The following is a 15,006-nucleotide window of genomic DNA, read 5'->3' as shown; positions in this document are numbered from 1 at the left end:
TCATTCTCCTGAGTCCCAGTACTACCAAATATGCTAATCTCCAGAATTCTGAAGCTTTAAAGAAATTAAAGAACCTGAATTATAAAATTATTTTCCCTCTTTGTCCTTCTGATATTCCTTATTTGATTGTGTTTATTTACAAAAGTAGAATTGATAGGTAATAAAAAACAAATATATATTTGGATGCCTGATTTTTCTTTTTACTTCTTTAGAAGAAAAGCATAAAATCTGTTTTTCCCAAAACAGATAATCATCCAATTTACCTGGATAATTAAAAATTATTAGGAATTAAGTCAATATGTTCACTAAAATATTCTTATTCACTTTGCTTTGATAATTTAATGTAAGCTTAATCCTGATCTGTGTAAGAACCAAAGAAGAAAAGGAAAAGCTACAGTATCTGCTGGGTAGAAAATCACATCCCCGAAGTGGCCACTTTCTAGAACAAATCTCTTAAAAAAATTGAGTCATTCCTGAATATTTGTAGTATATCAGCTTTAGGCTTAAATTAATAAAATCTAGGGGAAGAAAATATTTAAAATATATTAGGTCAGATGCCAATTTAGACTAAAAAATAATAATTTTAAAGAATTTGTTTCTGGGTGGCGCCTGTGGCTCAACAGAGTAGGGCGCCAATCCCATATGCCAGAGGTGGTGGGTTCAAACCTAGCCTCGGCCAAAAAAAAAAAAAAAAGAATTTCTTTCTTATTTCCCCTTTTTCCATCATTTTACCCTTTTCCCCCATTCTTTTACAAAGTTTCTGGCTCATCTTCAATAAGTGTTGATAAACAAAAATATAATGAATGAATGAATAAATGGCAAGGTTTTTTACCAAACCATCTTTTCAAGATTGATCTCTGAAATTTTAATTTTACACAGGAAGGCTTTAAAAGTGTTAAACAATTTTGATTAAAGCAGACTTTTAGTAACGAGATTTATTAGTTACTATGTGGTATAGATGCAACAGTTGTGTTTTTTTTCTCATTTGTTTTTATTGTTCATGGTTTAGCAAAGATGACCCTTTGATGCACCCATAAAATTTAACATTGAGACAATTATATCAACAAAATGGAACAAAATCAACTGTAGGTTGTCTACCAACAGGAAGAGGAACAGAATGATTACTTTCTGCTATACAGGTTAGTAGTGAGCAGTTCAATTAACACTAAATTAGAAAACATTGAAAAACATCTATCACACGTATAGGCTTTATTAATCTCAAAACAACAACAAAAAAGCCCAAAGTGATAACTTCCTTTTTAAGTGCAATACTCAGTAATAATTAAAAGCATAATGGCTTTGAGTATTTAAATAAGAAGTTAGTGAAATCTCCATAGGACACCAAAAGTCAGATTCTGTGTTATCAGAGAATGGAAGGGTACATAAAGCATTATGCTTCTTGCAGCTCTAAATAGTGTACTTCTTTCTATTAACTTTTGTAAAATTTAAATAAAAGTGGAAGGCCATCTGTGTCAGGGCCCTGAAGAGATAACAACACTTATATGGAAAGGCTATTCTGAGCTGGATCCACTGATTGCAAGAAGATAAATACTATTAACAAGTCCTAACATATGATCGATTGCACTGTATCAGCTAGTACAGCCTCTCATTATAGTACATTTAATAAATAGAAAAACGTTTTTTAAGTATCTGTATTAACTTGTATCACGATGCACTATGCTAACTTTGATTTATAGTACCTCTCTAAAAAACTACTGGTGCAATATTATATAAATGTTTGCACCCCATTTTAAAATTAGCAACAAAACAAAGCTGTACAAACCAAACGACACAGATTCATGTTCTCCATTTTCAGTCAAAATGAGTATTTACATGTTGTTGGATTTGTTGTTGTTATATTTTGAGTTTATTGCCTCCCTAGCGAATTTGAGGAATCCATGCTGCGTCTTTTATAGAAACTAAGGTAAATTATGTCTTATCCATTATAAATTTGTATAGACAACCATGTAAATGAAAAGTGAGTAAGAAAAGAATGAGAATCACTTTTCCCGAGGTGTGTTTTAGAGAGAATTGGATGACTGAATGCAATCAGGTGAAAGAGTAGTGACTTCTGATATACTGGCTGATAATTTTTTTTAAAGGTTTAAAATACAGAAAACAGTCTCATTCTCTGAGTTCTAACCTAATTCAGATAAAAGCAATAAGCAATGTAAATGGTATAGGTTATAAACACTATAATTTTTCAGGGAGTAGGCAGTATTGTTCTGCCCAAGAGAAATTACACCTTTGCTCAAGGCCTAGAGAAATCAGGGTTTCAGGGACGGTAAAGGTGAAGCTGCGACAATTGCGAATAGAAAACCTCAGTTTGAAAGATCAGATATTACTGAGTTCTTCTATATCATTTTCTATACTTTTAACATTTATTGAGTTATTTACCAGTTAGATTGCTTTGTTTACATAGGTGTTTTATCTCGCAAAATAATAGCCCAAGTTATGGAGAGTCCATTTAAAGAGAATATTTTCCTTCTTAATAATTAAAAAAATAAAATTTCACACTCAGATCTATCAAAATGAGTCATAATGCTTATGAAAAATACAATAAAGTATACATGTTTATTATTCTTTCCATGCTATTGGTCACTAATGAAATACATGCTAGTCTATTCAGGCTATGCTCACGTAATATGAAAGAGCAATTTCTTTCAAAGAACCTGTTGGCTACTCAACAGTGAGTTAATGACTGTGGTGTCCTGGGTAGCTCTACTCGGATTGATAATTTTAAGGTTCAGGTATGGTTGCAGAAGGTAAATTACAAAAAAAAAAAATATATTCACAGGTTCCTTGTGAAATCTTATACAGAATCAGAAGGGAATAGCCATTTCTATTTAATGATTGTAAATAGCCATTTCTATTAATGATTGTAAATACTAATATGTTTTGGTTAATCTATGTGTCTAAAGAGGCAAGACATCACTTTATTTTCCTATCAGCTCTATTGACATGAATGAGTAAAATGACTCCTGATTGTTTTCCATCGAGAAATCTGTGTGGTGTCTTCTCTGTCATAACTGGGATATGAGATAAAAACAAGGGATTAGCAGAAATCTCTATTATCAAAAAAGTAATCTAGAAAATAATTAAAACCCGTTCTGATCCTATGTCAGACAAAAACAATTGAATTACTCCATGTAACCTAAAATAGGTAATAAAGTCATCGGGTGAGTTCATACCTATGCTTTTCTCTTTTAAAACTGTAGAATAATTACAAATAATCCACCAACCTCTTTCCCACTTCCAAATAAATAAAAGCTGGGGAATATGTCAACGGCAGAAGAATTGGATTGGAAAATGTTAAACCAATGACAAAAACTACTGGGATAAATGGCTACTGAAAATTACAGCTAAGGTAGTAGAGATTTCAAAGATGTAAACCCTAAGGGTAATTATCGAAAAATAAAACCAACCAAACCATTACACTCAAAAGGACTAAATTTTAAACCCTTACCAGCACCTACTAGTTGTATAATATTTGCTGAATTGCTTAATTTCTCTGAAGCTTAGTTTCCTTACAGAAAAGTTGAAATGAAAATATCTAATTTGCAAAGTTATCATGAAGGCTTGCTAAGTTCCCCTCCTTTTGTCCTTCCCTCTATCCTGATGTCTTGTTATTCTAGATGGAAAATCAAGAAGTATTAGAAAAATTAGAAGTTATCAGAAATTTATGGAAAAGCTGATCTCACACATACATATTGCCAATGGGTATTTCAGAGAAACAGACCTTAATTTGACATGAGAAATACAGTCACATAACATATAAACCGGAAGTTAAGTTTAGTTGACCAAAAACAGATTTGTAAGATGTTTTCAGTGGTTTTACACTGAGCTAAAAAGAACCATTTCATCAGTGAGGTGTGGTATCGGACAAGCAACTTGAAACTGAAAATTATTTTTACTTATCTGTGTAAGGTGAGGCAAATCATTTACCCCCTGAGTATCTTATTTCTGCAGTGCTTCATAGAATAATGCATAGTATTCCACAAAATAATGTATGAAAAAGTGATCTGTGAACTTTAATGTGATACCATTTTTTCAGCTCCATTGACTGAATATCATCCATCAGGCCTGTGTTAAGAGCACTGCATAATATGTCATGTAACTTTCCTTATGAACTTGTCAAGTAAATAGTATTATACTTATTATACAAACTAATAAACTGAGGCATAGGAAGATTATATCCATAGTAACAGAGCTGACAAATTTCACACTCAGATCTATCTTGCTGATTGAAAAAGCAGAATTCTTACCCCAAATATTCTTTTGTCCATAAAACAAATCTTATTATTCTATAATTTGTATTTGGTATCACTATGGTCACTTCTGAAGTGCCCCCCTTGGCCATCTGGTGAGTGTAGTGATATCCAGCAATGTGGTATGTAGGACTTTTTTCTAGGATGAGTTCACAAACTTAATTGTCAAACTCTGTAAATCAATAAAGCAACGACTTTATTCACAAAGAATTGAATTCTGTGTCTTGTCAAAGACAAATCCATCTGATCGCATGCCTCGTCTCAACTGATCTGCTCATTGTCCTTTCCATTTCCGATTAGCAGGTGCAAATAGAGCAACTGACTTCACAGGCCTCTGGGCTATAATATATTTTAATCTTGTATATTATCTTTGCAAAAATCAAGAATTTGACAAGTCTATAGATTCTAAAACAGTTGTACTTCTTTATAAAAAGGGAAAAATCTGTTCTCTGTTTATTCATACTCATATGCTGAACTATTCAATCCTCATGTAAGGGGGGTGGATATGAAAGTTCTGGGAGGAATTCACTTTACTTACAAAAAAAGAACACTACTTATGATAAAGATGATGTCTTAAGAAGGCAGTATGTGTCAAACAAAAAAAGCTAAAAGATACTCAGTAGGGAAGAATTTCTCCATTTATTTCATTCACATAAAGCCCTTTATATTTTTTTCAAATGCTTCATTCTATTTTTATTTAACAGCATTCACTCAGTGAGCTAAAGTTTACTTTCTTTTCTCTCTCCTGTTAAAAATTTGAGGCTGTAGAAAAAGCTGCGATGATATATATCAAAACAGAACAACAGAGGTGGTGATACAGTGCAGTTGACTTTACCTCATTTATAATGATCCAGTGACAGTCAAAAGCTACCAAATTAGTCTCCACAACCTAGAATAGAAAACAAAGCAGCTGTCAGTCAAAATTAATCATGCAAAACAAACCAAACTAAATGGACATACTTTGCAAATGAGAAAAAATGAATTACATGTTAGAAGGATTCTGTTATTCAATCGAGGGTGGAAAATTATTAGTAAAACACCATGGAAGCATTTGTATTTGACATGTAGATGTATTGCAGACATTCCAATTAAACTTGAAAATGTAATTCACCAAAAGCCCAGAAAACCAGGTTTCAAATATAAATTATATGTATGTATAATATATAATCCTTAATATATATATATTTCATCAGTGGGGTGTGGTATGGGAGAAACAACTTGAAAACCAGACACATACATACATATATAGACACACACACAAAATACAGTTTTGTGACTAGACCAATATGGAGTTCAAATCTCACATCACATCCTTATTGTAAATAAACTTTGATGACTTTTTTATTATCTACTTAATAAAAATATTTAAGTCTAGAAACTATGAAAATACTTAAAGAAAGTGAAGGGAAAACTCTTGAAGGAATCAGCCTGGGTGAAAATTTTATGAGGAGGACTCCCCAGGCAATTGAAGCAGTATCAAAAATACATTACTGGGACCTGATCAAACTAAAAAGCATCTGCATAGCCAAGAACGTAGTAAGTAAAGCAAGCAGACAGCCCTCAGAATGGGAGAAAATATTTGCTGGTTATACCTCCGATAAAGGTTTAATAACCAGAATCCACAGAGAACTCAAAAGTCTTATTAGCAAGAAAAGAACAAGTGATCCCATCTCAGGGTGGGCAAAGCACTTGAAGAGAAACTTCTCTAAAGAAGACAGACGCACGATCTATAAACACATGAAAAAAAGCTCATCATCCTTAATCATCAGAGAAATGCAAATCAAAACTACCTTGAGATATCACCTAACCCCAGTAAGAGTAGTCCACATAACAAAATCCCCAAACCAGAGATGTTGGCGTGGATGTGGAGAAAAGGGCACACTTCTACACTGCTGGTGGGAATGCACACTAATACGTTCCTTCTGGAAGGATGTTTGGAGAATACTTACAGACGTAAAAATAGACCTGCCATTCGATCCTATAATTCCTTTACTAGGTATATATCCAGAAGACCAAAAATTGCAATATAACAAAGACATCTGTACCAGCATGTTTATTGCAGCCCAATTCATAATTGCTAAGTCATGGAAGAAGCCAAGTGCCCATCGACCCACAAATGGACTAGCAAATTGTGGTACATGTATACCATGGAATATTATGCAGCCTTAAAGAAAGATGGAACTTTACCTCTTTCATGTTTACATGGATGGAGCTGGAACATATTCTTCTTAGCAAAGTATCTCAAGAATGGAAGAAAAAGTATCCAGTGTACTCGGCCCTACTATGAAGATAAATTATAGCTTTCACATGAAGGCTATAACCCAACTATAGCACAAGAATATGGGGAAAGGGCCAAGGGAGGGGAAGGGAGTGGGGAAGTTGAGGTGGAGGGTGGGGTCACACCTACGGTGCATCTTAGAATGGGTACAGGTGAAACTTACTAAATGCAGAATACAAATGTCTACATACAATAACTAAGAAAATGCCATGAAGGCTACGTTGAACAGTTTGATGAGAATATTTCAGATTGTATATGAAACCAGCACATGGTACCTCTTGATTGCACTAATGTACACAGCTATGATTTAACAATTAAAAAAAATATTTAAGTCTATAGGTCTCTATAGTCTGCCTCTAACTTAATCTTATCTTTGGATATTTCCCTGTGTATATCTCGCTACTATCTCGACCAAGTAAACTGCTCTATGTTCTCTCAAAAATCTTTGTCATGTACATTTTAATAAGATCTTATTTTTAAAACTATTTGAGTATAACATACTAAAATCAATAAACATCATATTAGCATTAATATATGGGCAGGAAACTTTAGTAGCTTTTAGATTGCACATAATATAATAGGAAATAAAACTTATGTAAAACAAAGAGCAAACAATATATGGGTAGCAATCTTGGTTGACTAACATTGGATATATTTTTCTAAATGATTCTCAGCTTATATCTTGACGTTAAATCTTTGGCCAAAAAAGTAAGCCTCAGGGGTGTGTGTGTATGTGCGTGTGTGGGTGAGGAGTGGAGTTAGCTTTTCCACCATGGTTTCTATTCTGTCAAATCTTATAATTCATATTCTAAGGCATGTTCATATGATTCAGGCCATAGGTGTATAACAGATGAGACTGTTTTGTAAGGGATTATTGTATTATTTTTAGTGACAACACTCAAAGATTGGATTTGAAAGGAAGATGTTTTCTAATACCTAGCAAGGAGTTGTTATAACATGAGAATTGCATTCTGGTGGCTATTCTTTGTCTTACTGACAACGCCTGTCAAAGGTATGCTGAATCCTAAAAAATAATTGGAAATATATTTGTTACGTGGTTTAATATTTTCTCCAAATATATAATTATTTGTAGAATCTTTGTTTTTTTAAATTTTGGTATAAATTTCATACAAATGATAATATTTTGGGGGTGGGACACAATTATAAAAGGGACTTTATCTAACAAATATAATCAATGTAACCTGGTTCTTTGTACTCCAAGTGAATCCCCAACAATAAAAAAATAAAAAAATTATTAAAAAAAAATTATTAACCACAAAAAATGATAATTATAAAACTTAAAAATAGGTAAGATATCCTCAATTCTATAATAATGCAATATTTACACAACTCAGTAAAGTCACAGGGACCGATGTGATGTGTCTTAGAATGTTCAACATATGGGTGAAACTGAATGTAAATAACATGGCCCGTGGCAGTTTTCAGTTATACCACTAATTGTAACCCTTATTTCTAAATTCTGAGGATTTTAATTCAATCATCTTTGAGAAAAATCATCAATAATGAAAAATGTTAGAAAATAAGTAGAAACTCAGCTAGAATTTGACTACAAACTAGAGACTCACATACTATAAAGAAAGTAGATTTATGAACAAAATGAAGAGACGTATGTGAAACACGGAGAAAAACACATATAAAACATGGAAACAGGAAGAATTCAGAGAAACAAAGATTTAACGTCAAGATATAGGCAGCATAGTTTAAAATGGTAGCGTGATGACTCAATTCAGTTAAATCGTCTTCGTGTAGGTAATCTGTACCACGTGACTGAATGAAGCAAAATTTAATCTATGAGCACTGTGGATCTCCTTTAACAATTGTTAAGGGAAAAGTTGTCTTGTGTACTAGCACTTACAAACTAAGGAGAAGGAAACAGTCACGATGGCCATTTATTGGTAATTTATCTATTCTAGACCATCACATGTACTCATCACTCATACTCTTCCTCTTGAAATAAACTTTCAGGCAAAAATACAAAATGGTATTGAGCACAGAGCTTGTTTTTGTGTTTCAATAGAGAAAAAAGGCAAATGTCGCGTCTGAAGCCACAATTCTACTCATTGCGCAGCTTGTCTTTAGTTAGGTGGGCAGGGCGATGATCTCGTCTCCCTGTCTTTGGTGAGTATTAACATACAGGATCCTTCAGCAGTATAAATTTGTTATAAGCAAAACTTGATTTGCAATATTGCAGTTAAATAAATAAATCATTTATTCTTCATGTTCTATGCTGGGGGGGGGTCTTTACTAAGGGTGGGCACCAGGTATCTGTGAACCCTCAGTATGGGTAAGTGAAGTTCGTCCGTATGTCTCCACGTACGTTTTAAAGAAAGGTTGCATGGAAACCTCTAGCAGGCTTTCAAACTCTACCATGTCTCTGAGAGACTGACCATTCTCAAATTATTAGTCTCAATCTTCTCTAAATTTATGCTACTTCATACAATTAAAAATACCCTTCCCTATAAACAAATGAGTGGATACAAAGTTTATCAGAGCAATTAACCAGTATTAGCTGCATAATAGCTTGAATTCATGTTAATTTTTGAGCAAAATTGAGGATTCATGGGTAGAAACCACAGAGTGATTATAAAATCAATTTTCTCCTCCTACCAGGACACTTAACTAGGTCACATTTCCCATTCTCCACTGTAGGGTGGAACTACAGGGCACGTGGATGCATTTTAGCTGATAGACTGTGAGCAGAAGTGATGTATGCCACTTCCAGACCTGCTCTAAAACCTCACAGATGCTTGTGTCTGCTCTCTCTCTCTCGTCCAGGGTCCTGGGATAGTGACGTCACAACCAGAGGACTGTGGGAAGCAGACTATCTCTTACGCCTGGAGCAGTTTCTCTCCCCTACTTTCTGCGGTGGTCCTGGGTTGACATGCAATAAGCCTCTGTCATATCGGGAAATTACACTTTAGGTCTATTTGTTGAGTAGTTCAATTATCCAGCCCATCTTATTTAATGGTAAGCATTTTTATTAATATCAGCTATGTACCTTTTCCCAATCTTAACACACTTGAAATCATGAATACTGAATATGCAGGACTTTTTTTTTAAAAAAACACATTTTTCTTTGGAGAAGAAAAATTACGCTAAAAAAGGCACTAAAGAATGAAAAGATAGGTATGTTTTATCTTTTTAATCGTATATCTATATATATATATACTTAAATTAAACTAAAATCCCCATATTATTATAACATCATGTTTGAAAGAAGTTGGAAATTTTTTGGTTATAATGTTCTACAAAGAAAGTTAATGCTTCCATTTATTACTTGAGAAAATGTTCACTGAAAGAGAGCTAAAATTTCCTTAGGTCTAGGTTAATATCTTCATGCATAACCAATAAGCTAGTGTGAGTTCTCTGATTTTTTGTAATTGAATGTTACTGAAAGTGGGAATGTTAAGAAGCCACTGATTAAAAAAGTAACTGGTATCAGTAATGGAAGGAGAATTTAGTAAGAGACATAAAAAGATCATTGGGAGGTCAATAACCTGGACCTTGGAAACCCACCAGGCTTTGAGTTCTTGCACTTAGATGACTAGTGTGGGTACAGTAATGAGACACACAGGCACACACATACTCACACATACATATTGAGAGAGGTTAAAACTTGTAGCAGAAGTAGAATTTTAAAAAAGAAACAAGAAAAAAGTGATAAGGTTTTTTATGCTTCTCGCATATCAAATTGAGCTAATCTATAATGAACATTCCTAGGAGAGACATATTAAATAAAAAGAAACTCTGAGTTCTTTCTGTAGATAACAAAAGAAAACTAAGTATTGTAAATCCCAAGTTGATTCATCTAATTATTTTTATATTTCTTAGTCATATTAATCCCTTTCCACTTGACAACATGTAAGCCTGTATAAGGCTGTATCAACCTAGTGACATAAATAATGTGGAGGACTGAGTTACTTCTGAATTTTAGAAATTACGTTAAGATGTCCTAGAATGTTTAAAATTTTTATATTTATTTTCACAGAAAAATTATGTCCTTTCCCCACTTTCCTTACCTAAGTAACACATCTCTTACTTTAGAAGCGAACATGTTTGAAATCTATGAAGGGAATTAAGCAATTGGACTAACATTTGCCTTTTTTTCCCAGTTGGAACCTATTTCACATCCAATCACTTCTTATTTACAGTTGTTTGTGTTTCTTCCCACTGTGTGGATTCTTAAAAATATTTTAGAAATTAATAAACTGGCACTTTTTAAACAACAATTTTAAAATGTTTTAGATTGTTTATAAAATATTACTATTAAGGGTATTGAAAATAATATTTATCACCACAATGAATAAGAAACATTATTTATTTTTATTTATTTATTTATTTTTTGCAGTTTTGGCCAGGGCTGGGTTTGAACCTGCCACCTCCGGCATACGGGGCCAGCACCCTACTCATTTGAGCCACAGGTGCCGCCCTAAGAAACGTTATTTTAAAGGGTCGTGTTATGTTTGGGCTATGAAAAGAATGTAGCAAATCAGTAAGAAAACGTATCCAATGGTGACTCCAGTGTATTTGGTTATGGAAATGGTAGGAGGCATGGAAATGTGGATTTCCCTTGATAATCTGTTTCTCCTCTTTCTCTTACCCCATAATTCTCTTTTATCATTGTATAAATGTATGTTAATAATCTAAAAAGAGGATAGTACATGTTCATACAGAGTTGATATCACTTTAATATGTAATCATGTAATTATAGCAAATGAAACTATTTCACCTCCCAAGAAGCTAAGCTTCTTGTACAGGGATTGAGAGGAAAAGGAAAAATAAAATCAAGTCCTGCCAGGAAGACAAGCAATGAGTAAGGACAGACCATCTGTCACTGGCAGGAACTTCAGAACTTCTGAATCTTTAGAAAAGCTCTATAATTTATCACTCTGTCTTCCATCATTCACTCTTAAATCTTTAGATGTGCTAAATATAAGACAATCCAAAGCAAGGAATTCAATAGCACTGCCAGAGTGTGTATGTCACTGGTAATAAATGCGAAACAGTCCTGAGAATGCAGAGGACAAGTTAATTGACTAAACAATAACAGCAACATGCTGTTTTTCACTCAACTTTGTGGCTTAACCAAAGTAATCTTGTTCCTGTTGCAGGATGTACTAAGTATCATGCATTTATGCCAAGAGTTCCAGTGATCTGTGCACCTGCAGCCACAAAGATTTCAGGTATTTACTTCCCAATTTCTCCCCATTCCAAATTGTTAAGTGGAAACCAGCGAGCAGCTGGCCCAGGGCTGGGTTTGTTGTTATTGTATTCCTCCTTAAAGCTTTTAGCCAGTTAACATCAATATAGAATATAATTCCTATTAAGTCATGCTAACATATTATTTTCTATATTAATAATGTGGACACATAGTTTTGAACTTGTGAGCATGAGTCAATGCAAAGTCAGAGTCAATGCCTTAATTTTCTCAGTGTGACTTTGACAAAATTACTAATTCTGTATACCTCTATTTCCTTATTTGTCAATGGGGACACTGATCGTGCCCACTTAATAAAATCATGATGAGAATTCAATAATATAGTGGCACATGGTAAACTGTCAATAAGTATCAAAACTTCCTGCATGTTAATTTACGTGCTTTATGGACCTCTACGAGAAGATAGCATATTCCAAACCGAATTGATCACAGAAACTATTTTTTCCACTGCAAATGTCATGGCATTAGTACCTTTTGGAAAACATACACTAGAATCAATGTTTTGTTGCACATTTCTAAAAGTTCTAAAGTTTAACTGGGACATCACAAGGAATTTTGTCATATTTAAAATTATGGTCTCGTAATAATTCTACAGAGAGCATGACAACCAGAGGAAACTTTCCACAAAGCAAAAACAAAAGATGATTTAGTATATTTTATATAAAACCCAATGCACATGGAATAATTTGAACAGGGATAGTTGTTCTTTTTTCCTTTTAATTTTTTCTTCCTTTCTAATTAAGCTAAATAAGACCAAATAAACAAAACTACTGTTTTCACCAAAAAGTATAGAATGGGAGTATATATGTAGCATATAAAGTTTATACGGTATAGTATATTTTTAACAAGAGATTTATTTTTTTACACTACTATTTCCAGTTGCCTGGGTACTATATATGGCCGAACTGTACACCTATAGGGTTCTGCTACACAAACAAAAACATTTAAATACTATAAGTCTCTGAAATGTAGTGACAGTACACAGTTCCAGCTTTCTTCAGGTACAATAACATGTCTATAACCTGGGTTCCATTCCAAGGCTTGTTTTCTGTGGCCTGTTGCTGTTTTCTCACTGGAGAGCTGAAGCCGCCGTACAGGGAGACATTAAGTATTATTGTGTAGACTCCATTTGTAAATCCCAAGTATATCCAGCAGATGGCGGTAATAATTCCCTAGGCCCAAACTGGGCAGCAGGGGAATATTCTGAAAGGATTGTCTTGTTTGAGTTTCCCCTTGAGCTCAGCATGTATCCCCAACCCTCCTCTGTTCCTATCCAAGCAGCTACTATCTGCCATTCCACTCTGTGCCTTTTGCTTTAGAATCTCGGATCTTCCAGCTGGAAGACCACAAATACACTTTCATCCAAATCCTCTTGCCATTACTGCCAAAGTCATTTCATAAACGGATATGCTGGATTTATTGTTACCGCTGTGCAGTGGAGCTTCCCACACCCCCCGGGAGAGGGAAAGGCTCCAGCTCTGAGATTTGGCCAACGCTGCTACCTGCTGTGCCTCTTAATGCGTAAAGATGGGCGCGGACGCAAGAAAATACTCTGTATTCATTAGATGGCATAAACCCCCCTTCTTGTGTTCTGTTACTGAATATAGTTAATAAAGATCAAAAAGTGTTAAATTAATGATTTCAGTACTTTATGTGATGGAAGTATAAATCAAGATTTGACACTTACTGCCAGTGCAAGAACCCACTGGGTTACTGTTTCTAACTCTGTTGCTGTTGGCACTGGGGTCTGCTGGGTATCTGTTGTGATGATGAAAGGTGCGTTATGCAAACACAGTTAAGTAGTGTCTGTTGAAGGACCACTCATCCTTTGCCTGTTTCACCATTTCCTAATGTGTTTACTTTTGGTACAACCAGGAAACTATATTAACATAGTTATTTGTTGTATTTATTTTTTAGTAGCTAAATGACCTTTGGTGCAATAAATTAATTCTTAAGTACCACAGTCACGGAAATGAAAGAATCCAGTTCTCAGTTGGATTTTGATCAGGGATTAAAAAGATGATTTGGGGAAACATGGGCACTTAATTGGTAGGATTTATGAACTGAGGTTTTCTTGCTATCTTCAAGACAATAAAGAAAAAATAAAGTTCCAAAAAAGAAGAGTATTGATCATGTTTAGATGTGACATATGAGCCCCCAGGGCCCTGGGATCTCATGCGTTTGCTTTGTTCCTTTTGATTTCTTCTCTATTCTCTCTCTCTCTCACGCACACAGAAAGTGTTTCTTATAATTCAAAGGTGAACCAAATGTCAGATATTTTTTCCCACCCCTGCCTCTCTAAATCCAGGTAGTATTGTTCCCACCTTTGTGCTTGCCTGACACTCTGAACAGCCTTTATCCCAGCCTCAATGAAATTGTATGAAATTGTCCAGCCTTTATCCCAGCCTCAATGAAATTGTATGAAATTGTCCAGCCTTTATCCCAGCTTCAATGAAATTGTATTTAGTTATGTAAGTTATATTAGTTACATCAGTTATAAACATCTTGGAGATATTTCCTGTCCCCTATTCCCTCTGGTTCAGCCTTGGCTTTCCTGTTGGTCCTCCAGCAAGGTCCAGCCTTTGCCCACTGGTCCAACTGTACAGTCCAGCCTTTGCCCACTGGTCCTCCAGCACGGTCCAGCCTTTGCCCACTGTTAACTCTGGCATGACCCAGGCTTTGCCCACTGGTCCAACTGCACGGTCCAGCCTTTGCCCACTGGTCCAACTGCACGGTCCAGCCTTTGCCCACTGGTCCAACTGCACGGTCCAGCCTTTGCCCACTGGTCCAACTGCACGGTCCAGCCTTTGCCCACTGGTCCAACTGCACGGTCCAGCCTTTGCCCACTGGTCCAACTGCACGGTCCAGCCTTTGCCCACTGGTCCAACTGCACGGTCCAGCCTTTGCCCACTGGTCCAACTGCACGGTCCAGCCTTTGCCCACTGGTCCAACTGCACGGTCCAGCCTTTGCCCACTGGTCCAACTGCACGGTCCAGCCTTTGCCCACTGGTCCAACTGCACGGTCCAGCCTTTGCCCACTGGTCCAACTGCACGGTCCAGCCTTTGCCCACTGGTCCAACTGCACGGTCCAGCCTTTACCCACTGGTCCAACTGCACGGTCCAGCCTTTACCCACTGGTCCAACTGCACGGTCCAGCCTTTACCCACTGGTCCAACTGCACGGTCCAGCCTTTACCCACTGGTCCAACTGCATGGTCCAGC

At 35.5% G+C, this 15,006-nt stretch overlaps 1 protein-coding gene across 1 annotated transcript in view; it reads right to left on the bottom strand.

Annotated features, from left to right (window-relative positions):
• GRID2 (glutamate ionotropic receptor delta type subunit 2) overlaps positions 1-15,006 on the bottom strand; it is a 1,435,943-nt gene that overhangs the window by 596,421 nt on the left and 824,516 nt on the right. Inside the window, exon 5 of the mRNA XM_053608318.1 lies at positions 5,104-5,157. Coding sequence (XP_053464293.1) covers positions 5,104-5,157 — 54 coding nt within the window. The remainder of the gene's footprint in view (positions 1-5,103; positions 5,158-15,006) is intronic.

This window comes from Nycticebus coucang, chromosome 1 (assembly GCF_027406575.1).
Source record: "Nycticebus coucang isolate mNycCou1 chromosome 1, mNycCou1.pri, whole genome shotgun sequence".
NCBI lineage: Eukaryota > Metazoa > Chordata > Mammalia > Primates > Lorisidae > Nycticebus > Nycticebus coucang.
This window is presented reverse-complemented; position numbering and strand designations above follow the sequence as displayed.